At 44.6% G+C, this 22319-nt stretch overlaps 1 protein-coding gene across 1 annotated transcript; it reads right to left on the bottom strand.

Annotated features, from left to right (window-relative positions):
- Positions 1–17378: 17378 nt before the first annotated feature.
- Positions 17379–21926, bottom strand: ccno (cyclin O). The gene is made up of 3 exons (XM_078557366.1): positions 21399–21926; positions 20679–20864; positions 17379–18390 (listed from the first exon to the last, which is right to left on the bottom strand). Exons 1-3 carry the CDS (start codon positions 21822–21824, stop codon positions 17914–17916), a joined length of 1089 nt encoding a protein of 362 aa, XP_078413492.1. The 5' UTR covers positions 21825–21926; the 3' UTR covers positions 17379–17913.
- Between the last annotated feature and the right edge of the window lie 393 nt (positions 21927–22319).

The raw sequence follows: 22319 nt of genomic DNA, 5'->3' as shown, positions 1-22319 counted from the left end.
GCCGATCGCCACCGCCGATCCAGGCTGTGTCGTCATTTTGTGCGGGCGGGCCAATTAAGGCCCGCCCAGCGCACTTCACACTCCCATGGAGAGCAGGATTTTTAAAATTGCGACGGGCATGTACAGACCGCCAGTTCCAATGGGGAACCAGGAGACTGTATAAATAAAGGCCAGGCAGCCTCCTGTAGGCTGATCACCATGGCCAGCTACAGGTGCAGGGGGTCTGCACAGCAGGTTCCAGTGGAGGGAAGGCCAGAGGAGGAGGGAAGGCCAGAGGAGGAGGGCAGGCTGCAGGGTAGCCCAGCAGGGGGCCAATGTGCCCCTTGCTTCCCTGATGCCTGCCTTGCTGCCCTTCTCAAGGAGGTGGCAGCACGGCAAGAGGTCCTGTTTCCCGAGGATGGGAGGAGGAGGGCCCCCCATGTCATGAATCAGGCCTGGCAGGAGGTGGCGGGGGTGGTCAGTTCCATGGATGCTCTCCGGTGATCATGAACCCAGTGCCGCAAGCGCTTCAATGATTTGCTGTGCTCTGGAAGGGTGAGTGCCATGTTGGCCTTGGCCATTTTACCCAGCAGGTAGACTTAGCCTTTGAGGCCCCCCCCTCCATATCTTAGTGTTGTTACTGCATTGAGCATTTGGCGCACGCTGGGTGGGCAAACAGGTAGTGACCATGCTTACATCAGCCTTAGTGGTTGAGGGGAAGATGGGTTCTCCCCACAGCATATGTTGGTGTTTGTCGCATTTGAGTAGCATGGGGGCAACCTGAAGGGGAGGCAGCTAGACACATACTCAGAACTCCAACACATATCATATTGATGGTGATGAGATGGTGGAAGGGGAGCCTCAAGGTGTTGTGGCCAAGAGCCATCTGCTGGCCTCAGTGCCGCACCTAGTTGCGCCTCCTTGCCATGGGCGCTAAGACCCGTGTGTTATTCAAAGTGATGGACGCCAAATGTGTCCAAGGTGGCCGTTGGGGGAGGGGGTTGGGAGCAGCCATACTATCTTCTGGGGACTGATCACCAGTAGTGTGGACAGGAGCCACTGGAGGCCTCAGCTGGGCCACTGTGGTTGGGGTGTGGCGTGCGCGTGCAGAGTACATGAGCGATCAGCCCCAATAAATGCTCTTCTCTGTTCTGCAGGCGAAAACTGCGTACAACATACAAGAGCGTTTACGCACTGGTGGTGGCCAGGCCATGCTGCACACACTGACCCACTTCGAAGAACAGGCCATGGAGCTAGAAAGGAGCCAAGCAGCCAGGTCGGCAGGTGTCAGCGAGGCTGGGGTGCAGTGGCCAGGTATTTGAGGCCCACAGTCCCATACACTCTGTCTCCCCACCATCCAATTGCTGCAATCGTTAATGCAGCAACACTGCTCATTCACATAATGATACAGTCAGACATGTGGGTCATACACAAAGGTCCCTCGGCCCCTTGAGGATATGCGTCTCTAGCACCTTCCAAAGTCACCTTATCCTATTTGTGACCACTATTCCCATGGCCTAACATGCCATGGCATCGTTGCTGCACGTCCAAAGACTTATTGCATCTTCGGAGGGTTTGTACCTCCACCACCCTTTCAGCCACTGCGTCCCACATTACTCTGTCCAAAAGGTCCTCAGCACCTCACCTGTCAACCTCATGGCACTCAACTTAAATAAATGCCATCACGTTAGTCATCCCTACACCAAGGGGAAATGTTGCCTTCTGTCCACCCGGTCTATGCCCCTCTTAACGGTATGAAGGTCAATAATGTGACCTGTCAATCTCCTGTGATCCACAGCAAATGTCACAAGTGTTTGCAATGTTTCCTCATCACTCCAACTCTCCAGGCCAGCATGCATGCTGGTCAGGAACCTCTGCACTCTCCCCACTCCAATGCCATGAAGCGCAGGTCACAACTGAGCGCAGAAGTGTAGCTGTGGCCTTGACAACGTTTTCTGCACTTGCAACACGACCTCCCTTTTCCTACATTCTATTCCTCAGCTAATAAAGGCAAGTCTGGCTTTTACCTTGTTAAACGCCTTATGTTCCTGTTCTGCTACCTTAACAGGTCTGCCCAGCAAGGTCCCTGTAATTGTTCTTACTTCCCACAGTCCTGCCATTTCTCCTGTATTCCCGTACCTTGTTTGTCTTGCCCAGGTGCATAACCTCACACTTATCCACACAACATTCCATGTGGCATTCCTTAGGCCATCTGACCAGCTGTTTGCGCATGTAATGTTTGGGCCTCCTCTTGACTATTTACCACCCCACCAATGTTCATCTCCTTAGGTTCTTGAAGTTTGAGAGCATTATGAGCCTGGGGAGGAAAGGGATGAATGGTGTTACTGACTGAAGGCTAACTGATCCACTGTCCTTGTTGTTAATTTCAGCATCACCACCGCAGGGCCGCCAGGAGGATATCCAGAGTCCCCCTTCCACACCTGAGGGGCGTCAATTGGCACAAACATCACATCCTTTCAGCAAGCCAGGCACAAGCGCAGTGACTACCACATTGGTGGGGAATATAACGTCGGCTAGTGTCCCGGGGCACAGTAGAGAGGGCACTTCGCAATCGCTAGAGGACATGGCACGGACAGAGAGTGCCGATGGTGCCAGCAGCCGGAGGACTGCAGGGGACCAGGCACATGCTGAGTCGGGCAGTGATGATGTGCCTCTGGAGATGTCCGCCATGTAGCAGCTGCAGGACAAGTGTCAGGGTGCATGAGGGTGTGCTTCACTTGGTCTCTGTGGTGGAGGAATCCAGGGAGAGTGTCAGTGATGGCATGAACCTCAGGGCAGAGCTTCAGGCTTCCTCCACTGAGAGATTGGCGACTCTCATAGAGAGGGGCTTCCAACGGATTGATCAGCATCTGATGGGGTTACGCTCAGACCTGCAAACCCTCACAGCGCTAATGGCCACAGTTGGCAATGTGGGAGATGTTCTGGGCACCAAGTGTTGCTGCTCGGTGCCCATCCATCTGCAGTGAGCAGGGAGGTCCAATGTGACCATACGTTGGCGCAGCAGCTGCCTGTCGTCGCTGCGAGCTCCTCTCAGGGAGCTCCGGATGAGGGGAGCAGCTCCTCCGCCCCTCTGCCAGTCAACGGTGCATCCGTTGAGGCTGCGACAACAGGGGAGGTGCCAGTTCTGGAACTCCCAGGTGGGGCCATCACAGGCTCCACAGGCCATAGGACGGCCACCAAGGTCATCGAGGCCAACAGGACAGCAGAATCAGCAGGCTGTCTCACAAGCCACTCCGAGTGATGGGGCGGCACCAAGATGTAGCACCCGCAAACGTAAGCATAAGGCACGTTAGGCATTCCACGGGTATGTCACTGGTGCTTTTCTGTTCCCTAGATTAGGGAATTTATTTTTGTCAACGTCGGAGCAACGTTTTGTCATGTTTTTGATGGCACCATCTGATGGATGGGAATAAAGTCCACATGTGTTACCATGGCTCCTTTGTGCTGCATTTGTATGTTTCACAGACATCTTATGAGTGTTTGAGTGGACATTGATGTTTCTGTGCTAAGCCCTTAGTTGCAGCTGATGAGGTGGAAGATTTAGCACTTAAGTGCCACGTATGGATGCGCCAAGCAATGCTGGTCCTGCAGATCCATGTGTGTGGAGCTAGCTGAAGGTTCGTTGGATTAAAGTGTCCCGGATGTCCCTGCCTCCTTGGTGTAATAGCGGGTCGACGTGCTGCCCCTCATCATCGCCCTGTGCTTCCTCATCCTCTGAACCACGGCTGGATTCATCATGTGCAGTCTCATCCACTGCGTCAAGGTCTTCATCGTCAACTGCATCCCCCCTTTCCAGCGCAAGATTGTGCAGAGCGCAGCATGCTACCACTATCACAGAGACGCCACCTGGGGGGTACTGGAGTGCGCCCTCTGAGCGGTCCAGGCGTCGGAAGTGCATCTTGAGAAGACCGATGGCTCTCTCCACCACAGCTCTTGTGGTGCCGAGGCTCCTATTGTAGCGCTCCTCAGCTTCTGTTCTTGGATGGCGGAGGGGCGTCATGAGCCACCTTCTGAGGGGATAGCCCTCGTCACCCACCAGCCAACCATCCAGCCAAGCCAAAGCACTGAAGAGCCCCGGCACCTGGAAGTGTCTGAGGATGTAGGCGTCGTGGGAACTGCCTGGGTACCTTGCACAGACTTGCAGAATCTGCATCCTGTGATCACACACTATCTGCACGTTCATGGAGTGGAAGCCCTTCCTGTTGACGAAGGCACCGGGCTCACCTGCTGGTGCCTTGATGGCCACATGTGTACAGTTTATTGCACCCTGGACATGGGGGAAGCCAGCAATGGCCGCGAAGCCTCTGGCTCACTGTATCTGACTTGCCTAGTCACAGTGGAAGTGGATGAAGGTCAATGCCCGTCTGAACAGAGCGTCTGTAACCTGCTTGACACAAGTGTGGACAGCTGATTGGGAGACACCGCAAAGATCACCCACCTACCCCTGGAAGGAGCCAGATGCATAGAAGTGGAGGGCAACTGTGAGCTTCAGAGCTGCACACAGTTAGGAGATATCTCAGGGCCAATCATCTGACAGATATAGTTGACTGTTTCCCTTGAGAGTCGGAGCCTCCTTCGGCACTGCACCTCAGTCATATTGAGGTAGCTGCTTCGCCACCTGTATACCCTGGCAGCAGGATAGTGGCGTCTTCTGCGGCCCCTTCCACCTTGGACAGCCTCTTGGCCCTGCGCCCCTTGTGCCTGCGCCTGGCCTCCCAAATGTGGCTCCCCTGCAGGCTGATTTCCAATCCTAGCCTCCTCCTTATTCTAGCCCTCCCTTCCTCCTCAGAGGAGCTGCCTCCAGTGGAGATGTCAGAACCCATTCCCAGGCTAAAGGGAGGCCTCCAGAAAGCTGCAGGCCCGATAAAGATTACTGTCTGCAGAGTGCTGAGCTGAATCTTCAAAGTACAGAGAAAGCTGCTGGAAATCGATCTGAACTGCTACCGATCACACAGGCAAGTTTAAAACACTTGCTGTAATAAATACTTCACATAAAACATTGACAACCCCACTGAGCCCACATATCCCGCTTGTGGATGAGTTTTGTTAAAAAGTCACGCACCCGCCTGCCCGTTGCACCCATGCGCCGAGCCGAAGATTGCACGGGTGCCTCAAAATCGGTGTTGATTGCCGAGTTAAGGGCCTTAACAAGCCCTTTAATTAATGGCGGGCGCACGTCGCACTTCATCGCGCACCTGCCCAGCTAAATATCGTGATGGCGCGTGGTGACGTAGGGACATTCGCCCGACATCAGCGCGTGCCATTTTAAGTGCTGACGTGCGGGGCCCGCCACCCGCAAGTCATCCAGAAAATTCTGCCCAAAGTATTTGTTTAGTTTCTCTACCATTTCCTTATTCCCTATTATAAATTCTCCTGACTCTGCCCGTAGTGGGCCCCCATTTTTCTTTCCTTTTTACAGACCTATAGAAGCTTTTACAGTCAGTTTTTATGTTTCTCACTAGTTTACTTTCATATTCTAATTTCTCTTTCTTTATCAGTTTCTTGGTCCTCTGCTGAATTCTAAAATGCTACCAATTCTCAGGCTTACTACTTTTTTGGCAACTTTATAAGCCTCTTCCTTTGATCTAATACAATCTTTAACTTCTCTTGTTAGCCATGGTTGGATCACTTTTCCAATGGTTTTTATGTCCCACAGGAATGTAAGTTTGTTGTAAACCATGTATTAATTCTTTAAATGCTAGCCATTACCTGTCTACTATCATACTTTTCAATGTAGTTTCCTGATCTACCCCAGCCAATTTTCCCCTCGTATCTTCAGTTTCCTTTGTTTAGACCCTACTCTTTGATTGAACTACATAATTTTCAAATTTAATATAAAATTCAACATATTATGGTCACTCTTCCCTAGAGGTTCCTTTACAATGAGATTATTAGTTATCTCTTTCTCCTTGCACAATACTAGATCGCTAATAGCCCATTTTCTAGTTGGTTCCTCAACATACTGTTCTAGAAAAACCATCTCTAATGCATTCCAGGAATTTGTCCTCCACAGCATTCATGCTAATTTTGTTTAACCAATCAATATGTAGATTGAAGACCCCATGATTACTGTATTACCCTTGTTACATGTGCTTCTAATTTCCTGTTTTATACCATGCCTTACATTACCACTACTGTTTGGTGGCCTATAATCAACTTGTACCAATGTTTGCTGTCCCTTGCTGTTTTTTAGTCCCAGCCAAAATGATTCTACATCTTGAGCTTCTGACCTAAGATCCCCTCTCACTAATATACTGACTTTGTCCTTTATTAACAGTGCTACCCACCTCTTTTTCCTTTTTGCCTTCCTTCCAAATGTCAAATACCCTGGAATATTCAGTCCCCGCCTTGGTCACCCCAGAGCAACATCTCCGTAATGGCAATTAGATCATACCTGTTTACTTCCATTTGACCTGTCAATTCATCTACCTTGTTGCGAATGATGTGTACATTCAGATAGAGTGCCATTAATTTTGTCTTTTTATTATTTTGCAATCTCTAGCCTTATCTGTTGGTGCACTCTTATGTTTTTATGCTCTGGCCCTTCCTGCCACAATCAGATTATCCCTTATTCCTACCTTGCTCTCTAGCCTTGTCCTGTCTCTTTAATTTATCACATCTTCTCACACTTGATCCCTCACCCCCACTATTTAATTTAAAGCCTCTATACCACTCTGGTTACACAACTCACTAGAACATTGTTCTGAGCAGAGTTCAGGTGAAGACCATCCCAATGGTACAGCTCCCACTATCCCCAGTACTGGTGCCAATGTCCCATGAATCAAAATCCATTTCTCTCACACCAACCTTTGAGCCACACATTCATTTCTCTAATCTTATTTACCCTCGTGCTCGTGGCTCAGGTAATAATTATTACCTTTGAGGTTTTGCTTTTTCATTTACCCCTAGCTGCTCATATTCTCTAAGCAGAACCTCTTTCCTAGTCCTACCTAGGTTGTTAGTACCTATGTAGATCACAACAACTGGATCCCCACCCCACCTCCACACCCACTGCAAATTCCTCTCCAGCCCTGATCAGATGTCCCAAACCCTGGCACCAAGCAGGCAAGACAGCTGCCTGTTCTCGCTCTCAGCTGCAGGGCACTATGTCTATCTCCCTTACTATACTGTCCCCTACTACACTACATTCCTATTAATACAACCCCACTTGAATGGCTTTTTGCACCACGGTGCCTTGGTCAGTTCATTCATTCACCCTGCAGTCCTTGCTTTTGTCCACATAGGCTGCAAGAACCTTGAACCTGAACTAAATGTTCAAGGGCATTTGATATTTAGGAAAGATAGGCAAAAAGGGAAAAAAGGTGGGGTAACGCTGTTAATAAAGAATGAGATCAGTGAGAGAGGATCTTAGATCAAAAGATCAAGATGTAGAATCAGTTTGGGTGGGGCTGCAAACAGCAACGGGAAGAAAACATTGGTAGGAATTGTTTATAGGCCACCAAATGGTAGTGGTAATGCAGGGCATGGTATAAATCCGGAAATTAGGGGTCCATGTAGCAAGGGTAATACAGTAATCGTGGGGGATTTCAATCACATACAGTTGCTAAATGACTTACTGGCACATGCACAGTGAAATGTGGCATAAATATGAGAATAATCATTCTGTATCTATTGTATCTTACAACAAAATTGTACTTCTATTCATTGTACCATAACTGGTTTTACTATCAACCTTTTCTTTTTGCAATTACTGGATCCCAGGAATCAAAAATTCAAAATCACAAAGCTACATTTAAATGTAATGGCCCTTTATCAAGCACTGTTCCTATTTATACTGTTCACCGTGCACGGAATGGATATTTCCCTGATGACTATCATTAGCTGAACAAATTACAGAATCACTGCATGGATTAAGCTGTTAAACAGTCCACTTAGAACGCAGTGACAATAAAACTTAACATACAGGGCTAATTTTCCTCTCCCATCACCACTAGGCAACAGTGAAGAACAGCGCCTCAGCAGTACACTACACCTATGAGAGACATAAAGAACCCAATGTTTTCTACCATAGGCACAGGTCCTCCCTTGGCAGGATCTTACACTGGGAATAAGTGGGAGGAAACAAGATTTTAGCTGCAGGCATGACAAGCCTGTAGTGGCATTCCTGGCCACTAGCCTTTCCACAGCTGCTGGACAGCAACAGCTAGAGGAGCTCTACATCCAAAACTTATGCTGTGGAGGAAAGCACCAGTAGAAAAAGATATCAGCAATGAGTTTCCATGTTTAGGTTGCCACTGCCCCCATCCACCACCCAGACCCTCAACAGCACTGTGTGAACACCCCAGAGACAGTTGCAGCAGAAGGCGAGGTATACCAGCTATGAACTCCACCTGCCACCTCATTTCATTACTAATGTTTGCACCTAATTCAAGTACACACCTATTCACTGCTCCTCAAGGTAATACTGGAAATCCCAGTACTGGTGGAGATAAAGACCTGGCATAAATGATTCCCTATCCCTTTTCATTTTCATTGTTTCTGGAGGATGAGTGATCCAAAGGAAATTCACCTCATAATGTTTAGGAATTTGAATTTTTCAGTTTTACTGTCCCATGTGCCTTGTGTGTTATGCACTATAGACCGATAATTTTCCTGTGACATATAGACAAAACTAGAAGATGAATGATAAGTCTTTTTGAACTCTGATGAGTGTTCAAATTATAATCTTCAAAATATTTGAGCTCTTACTATTGTACGTGGATTGGAATGAAGGACCTATGACTTGTCTGCTCAACTATCTTATGACAATTTAAGTTTAGATGTTATTTTCAAGCTGAGTGTAACATCAACATTAGATATAATGTAAAAAACAGCCTGCAATAGAAAGGAATTAGGCTAAAGTTCTCGAAACTAAATTTCATTTGGTTAAATTTATTAACCTACTTCATCACTTAACAGCTTTTCTAGATGGTGATCCTCAAAGCCAAACATTTCTAACTGACAAAAACAATAATTTCCATGAACGAGAATAAAGGCACTTATGCAGGAGGGTCGAAAGCACTTGATTTTGTTTTTTTTTGTCATGAATTCCATAATTTGAACATGCATAATTAAAGGTAATTAAATATTCTTTCTGAAATGAACATTGTAATCAAAACATATTTAGAAATGTGATTTCTCACAACATCTGTATAATCTGTAGAACAGAATTTTTTTTTTTCTAAATTTAAATAATATGATCTGAATAATTCAACAGAATAAAAGATGGAAGCAGTACCCAGTGGTCTGTGCACATACTTGAATGTGCATACACACAGAGAATAAAGCATTCACAAACACAGAATAAACCATTTACTCTCACACATACACAAACACACACAGGATAAATCAATCACTTACACAGAATAAGCCTACTGATGGGTGATTCAACATTTAGCAGAATTGATAGGTATTTCTGCGGCTGCAGATGTGAATCCAGAATTGCCTCCCTGGTGCCAGGGTTAAGGATGTTACTGAATGGTTGCAGAATACCCTGAGGGGGGAGGGTGAACAGTCATGGTCCACATTGGTACAAATTACAGGGATGTGGCCCTGCAGTCTGAATTTAGGGAGCTACATAGGGAATTAGCAGGCAGGACCTCAAAAGTAGTAATCTCCAGATTAAACCCAGTACCATAAGCAAGTGAGTATAGAAAGAGGAGGATAAAGCAGATGAAGGTGGGGCCGGAAAAATGGAGCAAGAACGAGGGCTTTAGATTTTTGGGACATTGGGACCAGCTCTGATGGAGATCAGACCTGTAGAGGCCGACTGGTTTTGTTCGGTGTAACCTATAGTCCACCAGCCAGTAGGAAGGATGTAGAGGAACAATTCTGCAAGGAAATTGCAGAGAGGTGCAAGAATTATAAAGTAGTTATAATGGGGGACTTTAATTATCCAAATATAGACTGAGATAGGTGTAGTGTAAAAGACAGTGAGGAGCAAGAGTTCCTAGACTATATACAAGAGATTTTTCTACAGCAGTATGTTTCCAGTCCAATGAGAAAGGAGGCGCTACTACACCTAGTTCTTGGGAATGAGGTGGGCCAAGTGGATCAAGTGTCAGCTGGAGAATATGTAGGGAAGAGTGATCATTGTATCATAAGGTTTAAGGCGACCATGGAAAAGGACAAAGAACAATACAGGGTAAGAATAATTTTGTTTTATTATTCATTCACGGGATGTGGGCTTCGCTGGCTGGGCCAGCATTTATTGCCCATCCCTACTTGCCCTTGAGAAGGTGGTGGTGAGCTGCCTTCTTGAACCGCTGCAGTCCATGTGGTGTAGGTTCACCCACAGTGCTGTTAGGAAGGGAGTTCCAGGATTTTGCAATATATTTCCAAGTCAGGATAGTGAGTGACTTGGAGGGGAATTTCCAGGTGGCGGTGTTCCCATGAGTCTGCTTGTCCTTCTAGATAGTAGTGGTCGTGGGTTTGGAAGGTGCTGTCAAAGGAGCCTTGGTGAATTTTTGCAGTGCATCTTGTAGATGGTACACACTGCTGCCACTGTGCGTCGGTGGTGGAGGGAGTGAATGTTTGTGGATGTAATGCCAAACAAGCAGGCTGCTTTGTCCTGGATGCTGTAAAGCTTCTTGAGTGCTGTGGGAGCTGCACTCATCCAGGCTAGTAGAGTATTCCATTACACTCCTGACTAGTGCATTGTAGATGGTGGACAGGCTTTGGGGAGTCAGGAGATGAGTTACTTGTCACACGATTCCTAGCCTCTGACCTGCTCTTGTAGCCGTAGTATTTATATGGCTAGTCCAATTCAGTTTCTGGTCAATGGTAACCCCCAGGATGTTGATAGTGGGGATTCAGTGATGGTAATGCCATTGAACATCAAAGGGCGATGGTTGGATTCTCCCTTGTTGGAGATGGTCATCACCTGGCACTTGTGTGGAGCGACTGTTACTTGCGCTTGTCAGCCCAAGTCTTCCTTAGACTCAGGGTTGGTGCCGAAGGACTTGAGAATTGTAGATGTTGCACCCTTGTTCAAAGAAGGGAGTAAAAATAAGTTCAGCAAATACAGGTCAGTCAGTTTGACTTCAATGGTGGGAAAACTTCTAGAAACAATATTTCGGGCCAAAATGAATAGCCACATGGACAAATTCAGGTTAATTAAGGAAAACCAGCATGGATTTGTTAGGGGAAAATCGTATTTGACTAAGATGCTGGAGTTTTTTGAAATGGTAACAGAGAGGGTTGATGAGAGCAATGCTGTTGATGTGGTGTGCATGGACTTCCAAAAGGCATTTGATACAGTGCCACATAACACACCTGTGAGAAAAGTTATAGCTGATAGAATAAAAGGGACAGTGGCAACATGGATACAAAATTGGCTGAGTGACAGGAAACAGGGAGTAGTGGTTAATGGATGTTTTTCAGGCTGGAGGAAGGTCTGCAGTGGAGTTCCCCAGGGGTCAGTGTTGAGACCCTTGCTTTTCCTGATATACATTAATGACCTATACCTTGGTGTACAAAGCACAATTTCAAAATTTGCAGATGAAATGAACCCTTGGAAGCATTGTGAACTGTGAGGAGGATAATCCAGAATTGGGGGAATGGGAGGTGAAGTCCAATGTGGAGAAATGTGAAGTGATTCATTTTGGTAGGAAGAGCACGGAGAGACAATATAAAATATTGTAACTCTAAAGAAGGTACAGAAGCAAAGGGACCTCTGTGTATATGTGCATAAATCATGGAAGGTGACAGGACAGGTTGAGAGAGTGGTTAATAAAGCGTACAGTATCCTAGACTTCATTAATAGGGACATAGAGTGCAAGAGCAAGAAGGTTATGTTGGAAATTGTATAAGTCACTAGTTCAGTTTCAATTGGAGTATTGCATCCAGTTCTGGCCACTGAACTTTAGGAAAGATGTGAAAGCATTGGAGAGAGTGCAGAAAGGATTCATGAGAATAGTTTGTAACTTCAGTTATGAAGATAGATTGGAGAAGTTCAGACTGTCTTCCTTGAAGAGAAGGTTGAGAGGAGATTTGATAGAGGTATTCAAAATCATGAGGGGTCTGGACAGAGTAGATAGGGAGAAACTGTTCCCACTCATGAAAGGATTGAGAACCAGAGAGCACAGATTTAATGTAATTGGCAAACATAGCAAAAGCAACATGAAGAAAAGCTTGCAGCGAGTGGCTAATGTTTGGAATACTGTGCCTGAGAGTGTGCTGGAGGCTGGTTCAATCAAGTGAATTAGACTGTTATCTGAAAAGGAAGTGTATGCAGGATTATGGGGAGAAGGTGGAAGAATGGCACTTGGTGAATTGCTCATTAGGAGAGCCAGTGCACACACGACGGGCCGAATAGCCGCCTTCTGCCCTGTAAAAATTCTGTGATTCTGTAAAGCTACTTACTCTCACACAAAGAATTAACAACTCAGTCATTCACACACTCAGTAGGTTTGCTATTTATTCACATACATTATTATACATACACATTCTCCTATTCATATACTCTCACTGCTTATACATACACTAACTGGCTCACACACTCATCCACACACTCATATACAATCTCATTCATGCATCTTCAACTATTTAGTGCACTCCCTTACACATACAACTTTTATTCATTCACTTATGCACACACACACTCACAATGCACTCTCTGATTAACACTCATCTACTCATTCAGACTTCCACATTCGTTCTCATTTTAGCTATTCAGACTCTCACTATCTCATTCATTCACAGAATCTCTCACACACACAATTACTGGTGCATTCGCCAACTCAAGTATTCCCATACACTCATTCGCTCTCAGACAGCAACATATTCTAAAAATAAAAACAAAAAGCTAAAAGCTAAAAGCACATATTCTCTCGCTCACTCACACACGATAAAGACGAATGAGAATAATCCAGCCGCGACACACACCTGCGGAGCGGGTTCATTTGAAGATTCCTGGTGTAGACCTGATGTGCAATCAGCCAAATCCTGCCATACCGTTTCATCTATAGTCACGAATGCTAAAAACAAAGCGGTCTGAGTTTTGAATAAAGATGACACGATGTACATATGTGTGTCCAAAGGATCGAATAAAACTGCTGCCTGTACCTGAGTCTGGTGTATTCACTGTTGCTTCGGAATAAATGGTCACCTGCGAGGTCGACCCGTGGACCTTGTGGTGATCTTTCTGCACATCGCAGGGGAATAGCTATTTAAAGAGAATAAAAAGCAGTATTTTTTATAAATATAATTTAAATATTAAAATATGTATATTGTTCAAATGCATCAATAATAAGCATTCAGAAGCGTACAAAGACGGAGAATTGAAATTAAAATATCAACTCTACATTAAATAGAAGAAATGTACTGATTGGAGAATTGTCCGTTTATAACTAACCTAAGATGATATTAAAACGGCAAGTTTTCCTAAAACAATTCCTATCACCATGCAGTAAGTTAATTGTTAATCGGGCAGTTTACTTATACAGAAATATAAAGTATAACTAATACCCCAACACTGACAACCAATTTGAAAAGAGAAATCGCACTTGACTCTCCGATGACTAAACTCTTCACTAAGGGACGATTTAAAGATTCGCTAAGTAGGGGTGTGTACCTTTTGATCAACTTTTGGTTGTTTTTTGCCAGAAGTGCGGATCGGCAACTCCACCATCCTGTTCGGGTAAATTTCTCCAAAGACTTTTCTTCCATTTTGCATTTCCACTGGCTTTTCAGTTAAAACAATATAAGAGAGATATATTTTCACTTCTATTTAGCATCAATGAATACGATTTTTTTTACTGTGTTATATACTCTGAAGGCTTATCAATTATGCTTGGTAAGTTGATCATTTATGTTTTAAATGACCTAAAGCTAACGAATAAAATGACTGTCGGTTGGAACGATGTTGGTCTTATAGCAGGAACATGCACCGTTATTTGCTTCACCCAATCAAACCCTTCCCATTCCGTCTCTACGGGACTAGCGTCCCTGGAGATGCTTAATTGTAGCAGAAAGGAGCAATTAATGTCCTCTCCAAACAGGCAGAGGGAGCGCCAGAGGTGGCGCCTTAAAGACAAGTCAATCTGTGCACGGCCAGAGCGCTACATTTAAACTGCCACAGCCTCCAGAGACCATTCGTTTCCTTAATCTGCTGTAATACTCCGCGTTGCGCCCTTTTCTCACCCATTGGCGCCACCTCAACTGTAATTTTACACAACTGGACAAATGTTCAGAAATGCAGCCCTTAACGAGGTCCGACGTTAAACCCAAGTCCCTTGTTACATGACAGCGCGAAAAGCGTTTGTACTTTCAGCCCCGAGAGATCGGATCATGGTGATCATCGTAAAGGGCAATTACCGAGCTTTGTCAGTCTGACAGAGTGATATTAGTGTGGACACTAAACAATCCCGCCATGAAAGTACTTCAGAACCTAATATATGTTGATTTAACACAGCCAAATGTTAACGCTTTCAAGACAGTGAATAGTACAAATGCGTATTATCGAGAAGTTATTAATTATTGCTATTAAACTGCATTATTATTTGGGAAAATGATATTTTTTCTTATTGTAATACGATTATGTTTACGGTGTGTCCTTTTAAGGAGTGGTGGATGTGAGATGGAAAAAGGGTTCTTTTAAAATAAAGTACTGGCTGTAATGTATGTAAATAAACACAAAAACACTTCGAATGATTTAAGATGCTGATTTAATGTTTTGCTGTGCAGGAGTCGGGCTGAGCCAACACGTGTACAAAATGAGGAACTGATTGAATGTCAATAACAACTTAGTAATGTACCTCGGGGGTAACTTTTATTTGTAAAGTTGTGTTTACATGAAGTCCATTAATATTAAATGATAAAGGTGAGAGAGAGCTTGTATTTCTGTGGGTTTCTATTTCCTTTGGAACGGATAATAATTATTAAAATTTGGAAGCAATCTCTTTTTTATTATTATTTCCTTTATATATGGAAATTATTGATCATTGGTATTTGAATGGGAAGTAAATGAGACTGAATCAGCCTGCTGCAATAAAGCCTTTCTTTAATCAGGTATCAACATGACAAGAGCAACAGGAGAGCTTTAGGAACAGGAGTAGGCCATTCAGCCCCTCCAGCCTTCCCCGATATTCAATTAGATCATGGCTGATTTGTGCTTCCATTCCATTAACACACCCTTACTCCATATCCCCTGATATTCTCACCGAACAAAAATTTAGCTCAGCCTTGAAAGCTCCAAATGTCCTAACATCCACACAATTTGGAGGCAGAGAGTTTCTAGTATCTTTATTTGTGAAAATGTGCTTCCTTGTTTTGCTCCTGAATTTAAATATTATGTTCTGATGAAGAGTCATACGGACTCGAAACGTTAACTGTATTCTTCTCCGCAGATGCTGTCAGACCTACTGAGTTTTTCCAGCTATTTTTATTTTTGTTTCTGATTTCCAGCATCCGCAGTATTTTGTTTAAATATTATGTCCATTAGTTCTTGATTCCCCGCCAGAAGAATTGGTTTAAAATCCTTTCAAATCCTTTTATCAAATCCTTTCTAACATTTTAAACACTTCGATCAGGCTATACCTTGATCTTGTATGCAGGTGAATATAAACCAAAAGCAAAATGCTGAAGATACTGAAAATTTAACATAAAAACAGGAAATGCTGTAAATTCTCAACCGTTGTGGCAGTATCTCCGGAGAGAGAGAGAGAAGCATAGTTAACGTTTCGGATCTTGAGCTTTTACCAGAACTAGGAGATTGAACATAAATAAATAGAAACCAAGTTTATGCAACCCGTCCTGGTAATTTAACCCCCTAAACCCCACTATCATTCTGCTAAACCCACTCTCAGTTCAGAGTTGGTTCTAACTCTGGCTTGTGGAAAGTTCAAGAATGGTCAATGGGACAAATACTGATTTTTTGTTTAAGGATACAGGGATAATGATTTTCATTCTGTTTGTCAGCAGCAAGGAAACTCTGGGAGAACTGCCAGATTTCCCAGAATGAAGTAGGTTCTATTTTAGCAGTTTGACTACATATCCTTAGTGAGGGAAATGAATTATTGGGAGGTGAAGAGCTTTAGGATATCCTTTGGATGAGATGGATAAATACAATTCATTTCTTTGCATCTATGCATGATTACTTTATGCCGGCTGTCTGTTTGCTATTTTTAAAAAATATTTTACAGTAGTTTATACTAATTACTTTCCATTTATTTGTGCTCCAGTCTAAAATAAACCTGTTTGGATTTATCAAACAACCATATTGTACAATGATTATAAATGATGTGGTATTACTAATATTGTGGTTGACAATTATGGAAAGGTTTAAATATGAATACATACAGGATGGTCTATATAGATCTTGTCCAGATTTCAATTTGTTTATCTATCATTGAAAAGCTGTTCCTTAGCTTGAGTTCTTCTCAGTTTAAATTCTATTTCTGAAAGGTGAAACTTAAAATAAGGACAAAAACTCAATGCTCTGAAGAAGTCATATGGACTCGAAATGGTAACTTTGTTTCACTCTTCACAGATGCTGCCAAGCCTGCTGAGTTTTTCCAGCATTTTCTGTTTTGATTTCAGATTTCCAGCATCCACAGTATTTGGCTTTTACAAAATTCCAATTACCTGATACGTCAGCAGGAAATAAGCAACCCAGTATGGGACTGAGCTATACAGGTGAGGAATGTCCAAGGTTCAATTTCTGAGTTTCCTGATCACAACTAGGCTGCAGTAGATGCATTATAATGCTCAGTATTAGCACTTAGACCCAGAGGTCATAGATTGGGTTCAAATTCCAATCCAACAAGTTGAGTACAAAATCGAGTTCTGGGAAAGAGCTGCACTGTTGGAGGTGTTGTCTTTCTGATGAGACTTTAAAACCAACGTGTTGCACAATTTTGAAGAGCAGGGGAGTTCTCCCTTGTGTCCTGGCCAATATGTATCCCACAACCAATATCACTTGCTCTTTGTGAGAACACGTGTACAGGTTGACTGCGTGTTTCCGACAGCAGTGACTACACTTACAATGGCCGCAAAGGGCTTTGGGACGTTGTGAAAGCTGTTTTATAAAGGCAAGGCATTACTTACATAGAATTGAGTGTAACATGAAGGAAACACAACACAATTTTTCCATTCGTGATTGTTATCTAGAAAATGGCAACTTTGGTCTGTACAGTGAATGCTCACAGCCTTCCCACTGACATGGTTCACATGTGAAAGATGACTACATAGGTGAGGTGCTAGAGGGCTCTTCAATGAACCAATGTCTTCAGAGGAGAAGGAGAAAGTCAGCAGGGAATGAATACTCGACGCAATCACATTTATGCAGCGTTAAGCACGCAATCAATTAAAGGATTGGATAAATGGACCGATTCATTTATTGACCCAGATTTAGTCATGAACACAGATGAGAACTGGAGGGATTTGTAAACAAGAAGCATTTATTAGTCATGAGAAGGAAACTGGGCTATCAAACTAAATAAATAATTAAATGCTTAGTGAAATAAATCCATAGTGCCTCGTGAATTCAACATCTTAAAATAAAATATAAAATACATACAGTCGCCATGTACACTATTTACAGGTTACAGTACTTTTTTGCCATAGTAAATGTCAGTGCATTTAGGTTGGATGTGGTTTCACTTGTTCTAAATTAAGTGGGTCAACTTCTAAATTGTTGTCATCAAGTTTCGGTTATTTCCTCCACCACCCCTGCATTTTAATGGCATATTTATCATTCCTATCTACATGCAGTAAACAATCTGACCTAACCACAGGTTCTCACCTAAACTAAAGCTATATTCCATAAATGTAAACTAACCACCACATCAATTTCCATGTATTTTCTATACCTGCATTTAACAATTTATTCGAATCGGATGCAATTTTATTCGGCTAACATTGATATAATGCTCTGTGGGAACAAACGTGACCGGGGTGTAACTGCGAAACATTTCATAATTCAGCGCTGAGCTCATTATCTGTCGGCCCAAAGAGCTGGAAGGGGGCCAGTGACTCTTCGTTCAAAGCCGCCAGCAACTTCAGTTTCGCTACACAGTCCTCCAACACGCAGGGCGAGTAATCGCTGAACTCTAGCTGGAATCCTTCCTTGGGATGTAACATACGATCGGCCAAGCTCAGGGCAGAGATGGCCAGCAAGGAGGGCGGGTAGCTGTTGAAGGAGTAATCGGCGAAGCTGAGCTCAGCAAGGCGCCTGGCTAGGCGTTCAGCGCTGACGGCCCGGCTGCGTGGCTGCTGATGCTCCACCCTCGTGTTGGTGAAATAGTCCAAAAAAAAGTCCACACTCGGTGCAGCCAGCTCGAAGTCGAGTTTGATTAGGATGATGCACTCCAGGTTCCGGAGCTGATCACCAGTAAAAGCATCACAGCAGAGGGAAAGCAGCTGTTTAATTTTGGGAGGGTGAACTTCAACCTGGGGAGATGGAATAAATAGAATCAGATGAAAAAAAGCAACATGTTGAGCTTCCGCCGTTATTTAGTCTTACTTCAGGATTTGAGCGCACGCTTCAGCAATTTTCTGAGGGAGTGCTGTAATTGTGATTCAGATGAGGCCTTAAACCCATGCCCTGTTTGCCAACCGGATGGATGTAAAAGATCCCATGGCACTCTCTGAAGCAGAACAGGAGAGGTTCCCCTGGCCGTCTGCTCAATATTCTTTCCTCAACCAATATTACAGAAATCAGACTAACTAGTCATCTATCTCACTGACTGTTTATGTGTCTGTTCTATGTCCGAACAAATAATCAATGATTATTATTGCAGATGATACAAAGATAGGTGGAGGGACAGGTAGTATTGAGGAGGCGGGGAGGCTGCAGAAGGATTTGGACAGGTTAGGAGAATGGGCAAAGAAGTGGCAGATGGAATACAACGTGGGGAAGTGTGAGGTCATGCACTTTGGTAGGAAGAATAGAGGCATAGACTATTTTCTAAATGGGGAGAGAATTCAGAAATCTGGAATGCAAAGGGACTTGGGAGTCCTGGTCCAGGATTCTCTTAAGGTTAACTTGCTGGTTGTGTCGGTAGTTAGGAAGGCAAATGCAATGTTGGCATTTATTTCGAGAGGACTAGAATATAAAAGCAGGAATGTGCTGCTGAGGCTTTATAAGGCTCTGGTCAGACCACATTTAGAATATTGTGAGCAATTTTGGGCCCCGTATCTCAGGAAGGATGTGCTGGCCCTGGAGAGGGTTCAGAGGAGGTTCAGGAGAATGATCCCAGGAATGAAAGGTTTAACATATGAGGAACGTTTGAGGACTCTGGGTCTATACTCGATGGAGTTTAGAAGGATGAGGGGGGATCTGATTGAAATTTACAGAATACTGAAAGGCCTGGATAGAGTGGACGTGGGGAAGATGTTTCCATTAGTAGGAGACACTAGGACCCGAGGGCACAGCCTCAGAGTAAAGGGAAGACCTTTTAGAACAGAGATGAGGAGAAACTTCTTTAGCCAGAGAGTGGTGAATCTATGGAATTCATTTTCACAGAAGGCTGTGGAGGCCAGGTCATTGAGTGTATTTAAGACCGAGATAGATAGGTTCTTGATTGGTAAGGGGATCAAAGGTTACGGGAAAAGGCGGAAGAATGGGGTTGAGAAATTTATCAGCCATGATTGAATGGTGGAGCAGACTCGATGGGCCGAATGGCCTAATTTCTGCTTCTATGTCTTATGGTCTTATGATTACATTTCAGAAGTAGAAAATTGGCGATGAAACTAGTTTGGTAATGAACACAAATTGGACATCTGGCTAGATATAGCAGACTATTAAAACGTTGTAGTCTCTACGCTCATTACAAATGCAGCTTCCTGCGGAGAACGCGGGATTATGGAATCACCCTTATAATGTTTCCTACAGATATGAAAGTTATTTCATGCGTTGTTAGTTTTCACTTAAGTATGGCGTGATCAGGTGACACTTCATGTCATCACTGTTCAGTTATGATTCAGTGATGTTTAATGAGGTATTCTATTGCCTTTCATGTTGTTGCCTAGTGCTAAGCTGTCGACAAAAAAAGTTCCAGGCTTCCCACAGTGTATCTGAAATAAAAACAGAAAATGCTGGAAAAACACTGCAGTACTTTGCTTCCCTCCCCACAATGTACGGCTCGGTGAGTAATGCTGCCGCACACCAATCAGGAAGGCCCTGGTTTGATGTCCTTGTTGGCAAGTTAGCTGATCTTAGCTGGGATGGTGCTATAGGGGCATTTTATCTTGTGTTAGAGAGGAGGTCACAGTATAAATTCCCATTCCGTATTCTAATCTAATGGCCTATCCGCAAGGTATCCATGGATGTCAAGTCACCACAACACTCAGCTCATTGGGAACATCCATCCTCGCCCTAGCCACCAATGTCTGTGCTCCGTGGCTAGGCTGGCACATGAAAACTTGCCCTCTGGGTGAACTACTGCTCTGCCCATGGAAATGTTCCCCACTATGAGTATGTTCAGGAGAGAAAGCTGGCGGAAATATCCCAGTTATTTGTGGGAAGCCTAAACCACCACGTTAGACTCAGATCTGTAAATGGAAGGAGCAGGTACTCCCATAGCTAAATCAGAATTGACACTTTAATATTGCTTATGACCAATATTCAGTCGATTTTAAGCTCCGTGAAATAAATGACGTGCATCTTTTATTCTGATTGATTTGACTTGCTGTTTTAAAGAGGGTTTCAGGAGCGGGCGCTGGAATAAGCCACTCACTTGTTTGCATGCAAGGAGAAGCGAAGTTACCCCAACAAGTTGGAAACAATCCGAAGCCACGGGGGTCGTTTGAAGGAAACGGTCCATGATGTTCACAGTGAGGCACATAGATTCAAAGGAGAAGTTAAAGTACCTGTGAACCGGGATCAGCCAGCTCACCAGTTTACATCGGTCTTCTGCAGTTACCTGTGAGGAGACAATAACATACAGAAATATACATCCGGAGCGACAGGTTTGTCATTAGATATTCATTCTAATATAATGGTGCCTCTTTCGTCTGTTGCAACTTGTCCCCTTAAACTGCGGAAACCTCTCAGTCCTCCGAGTACAGATTCCGTCCTTCCAAACTTCGGCTGTGGGGATAAAACACTTAAGGTGAGTGTACTTGTGGCTACCCTGCTAGTGATGGGAGCAAACTGTGCCAATGAATCAGGAATTTCATATGACGGATGTACTGGGGCAGTGTGGAAATGTTTGAATTACAAGTGACTGGATGTTAGTGCCAGCGATGGTAGCTGCACTCGTGTCCGCCTCTGTAAACAGTGTGGTCAGCTATTCCATTCAATATAAGGTAAGCAGGCCAATTGTAAAAGCAGCTTACAACACTTCTGATATAAACAGTATTTGCAGTAATTATATTGGGCCATAAGAAATTCTGCGCTAAGCGGTTGGTTTTAAGGGCTGTCGAAATACTTCCATCGATTTGATGTTATTTCTTACCTGCGGCTGACGTGCCAAGCAATTCCGGGGGTGAAATTTCTTCTCAGATCCTCGATTAAGATCGTAACATTTCTCCCCGTATTCTCTAAAAATGTGTAAGTCAAGCTGAGTAGTCAGCCCGCGGGAGGGCCAGCTGTTTCTAAGAGCGGGACTGGCACAGTCTGCATCTGAGAGGCTCGAACAAGGTGACAGGTCAACACAAATTCCGCTGTCACATCGGCTGGATGCTGGGCTCAGTTTTCTGTATCTTGGGCTCTTGGGTCTTTTAACCGGCGCTCTGACACCGGCGCAGCCAGGGATGGTTTCAGCCCTGTCTTCGGGAGTAACATCCTCACTCGCCGCGTCCCGACGCTTCCTTTTGGCGGGGCTGTACTGGCTCAGCAGCGGCTGCCGTGAAGGCTCTTCGCCCATAGCGCTGGCGACCATGGTTGCAGTGCCGGGGATCTGAAAGGCTCGGTTCTCATTCTGAATCCTACATCTGGCTCTGGGCAGCTGCAGCCTCGCGCGTTATTGGCCCGTCCGCCTGGAAAGTTGCCACGTTTTTTTTTTAATTTCACGTCACCCTGGCGCTGCAGGGTGGCAGTTTTCCCGGTCAAATGACCGCTCATCGTTCATTCCCCACCCATCCCCCCCTCCCTCCCTCTCGCCTTGGCTGGGGTGTAATATCCGCGGCACGCGCCCACCTGTTGCATGGCAACGGGCTGAGTTGTCAATTTCAGCTGGGCTGATCTGCCCAGCAGCAAAGCTCCCGCATGCCCCCGATTGGACCTGTAAGAATTCCGACAGTTTCTGCTGTAATCGAAGCACCAGAAACACTTAACAACCGGCACCTTGTTTCACAGACAAATGCAGACAAAATAATCGCGGGGTGACAACACCAGACAAAGTAATCAGGATGTAAACAATGATCAAATCGGTGCC

Source organism: Cetorhinus maximus, chromosome 1 (genome assembly GCF_964194155.1).
Source record: "Cetorhinus maximus chromosome 1, sCetMax3.hap1.1, whole genome shotgun sequence".
NCBI lineage: Eukaryota > Metazoa > Chordata > Chondrichthyes > Lamniformes > Cetorhinidae > Cetorhinus > Cetorhinus maximus.
This window is presented reverse-complemented; position numbering and strand designations above follow the sequence as displayed.

Bases quoted from the DNA above. Each gene is read 5' to 3' on its own strand.
- ccno (XM_078557366.1), bottom strand. From the start codon at position 21,824: ATGGTCGCCAGCGCTATGGGCGAAGAGCCTTCACGGCAGCCGCTGCTG. The intron at 20,865-21,398 runs GTAAGAAATAAC...GTCTCCTCACAG, and splicing joins GCTTGGCACGTCAGCCGCAG to GTAACTGCAGAAGACCGATG. The intron at 18,391-20,678 runs GTGAGTGGCTTA...CCATCTCCCCAG, and splicing joins TTCTCCTTGCATGCAAACAA to GTTGAAGTTCACCCTCCCAA.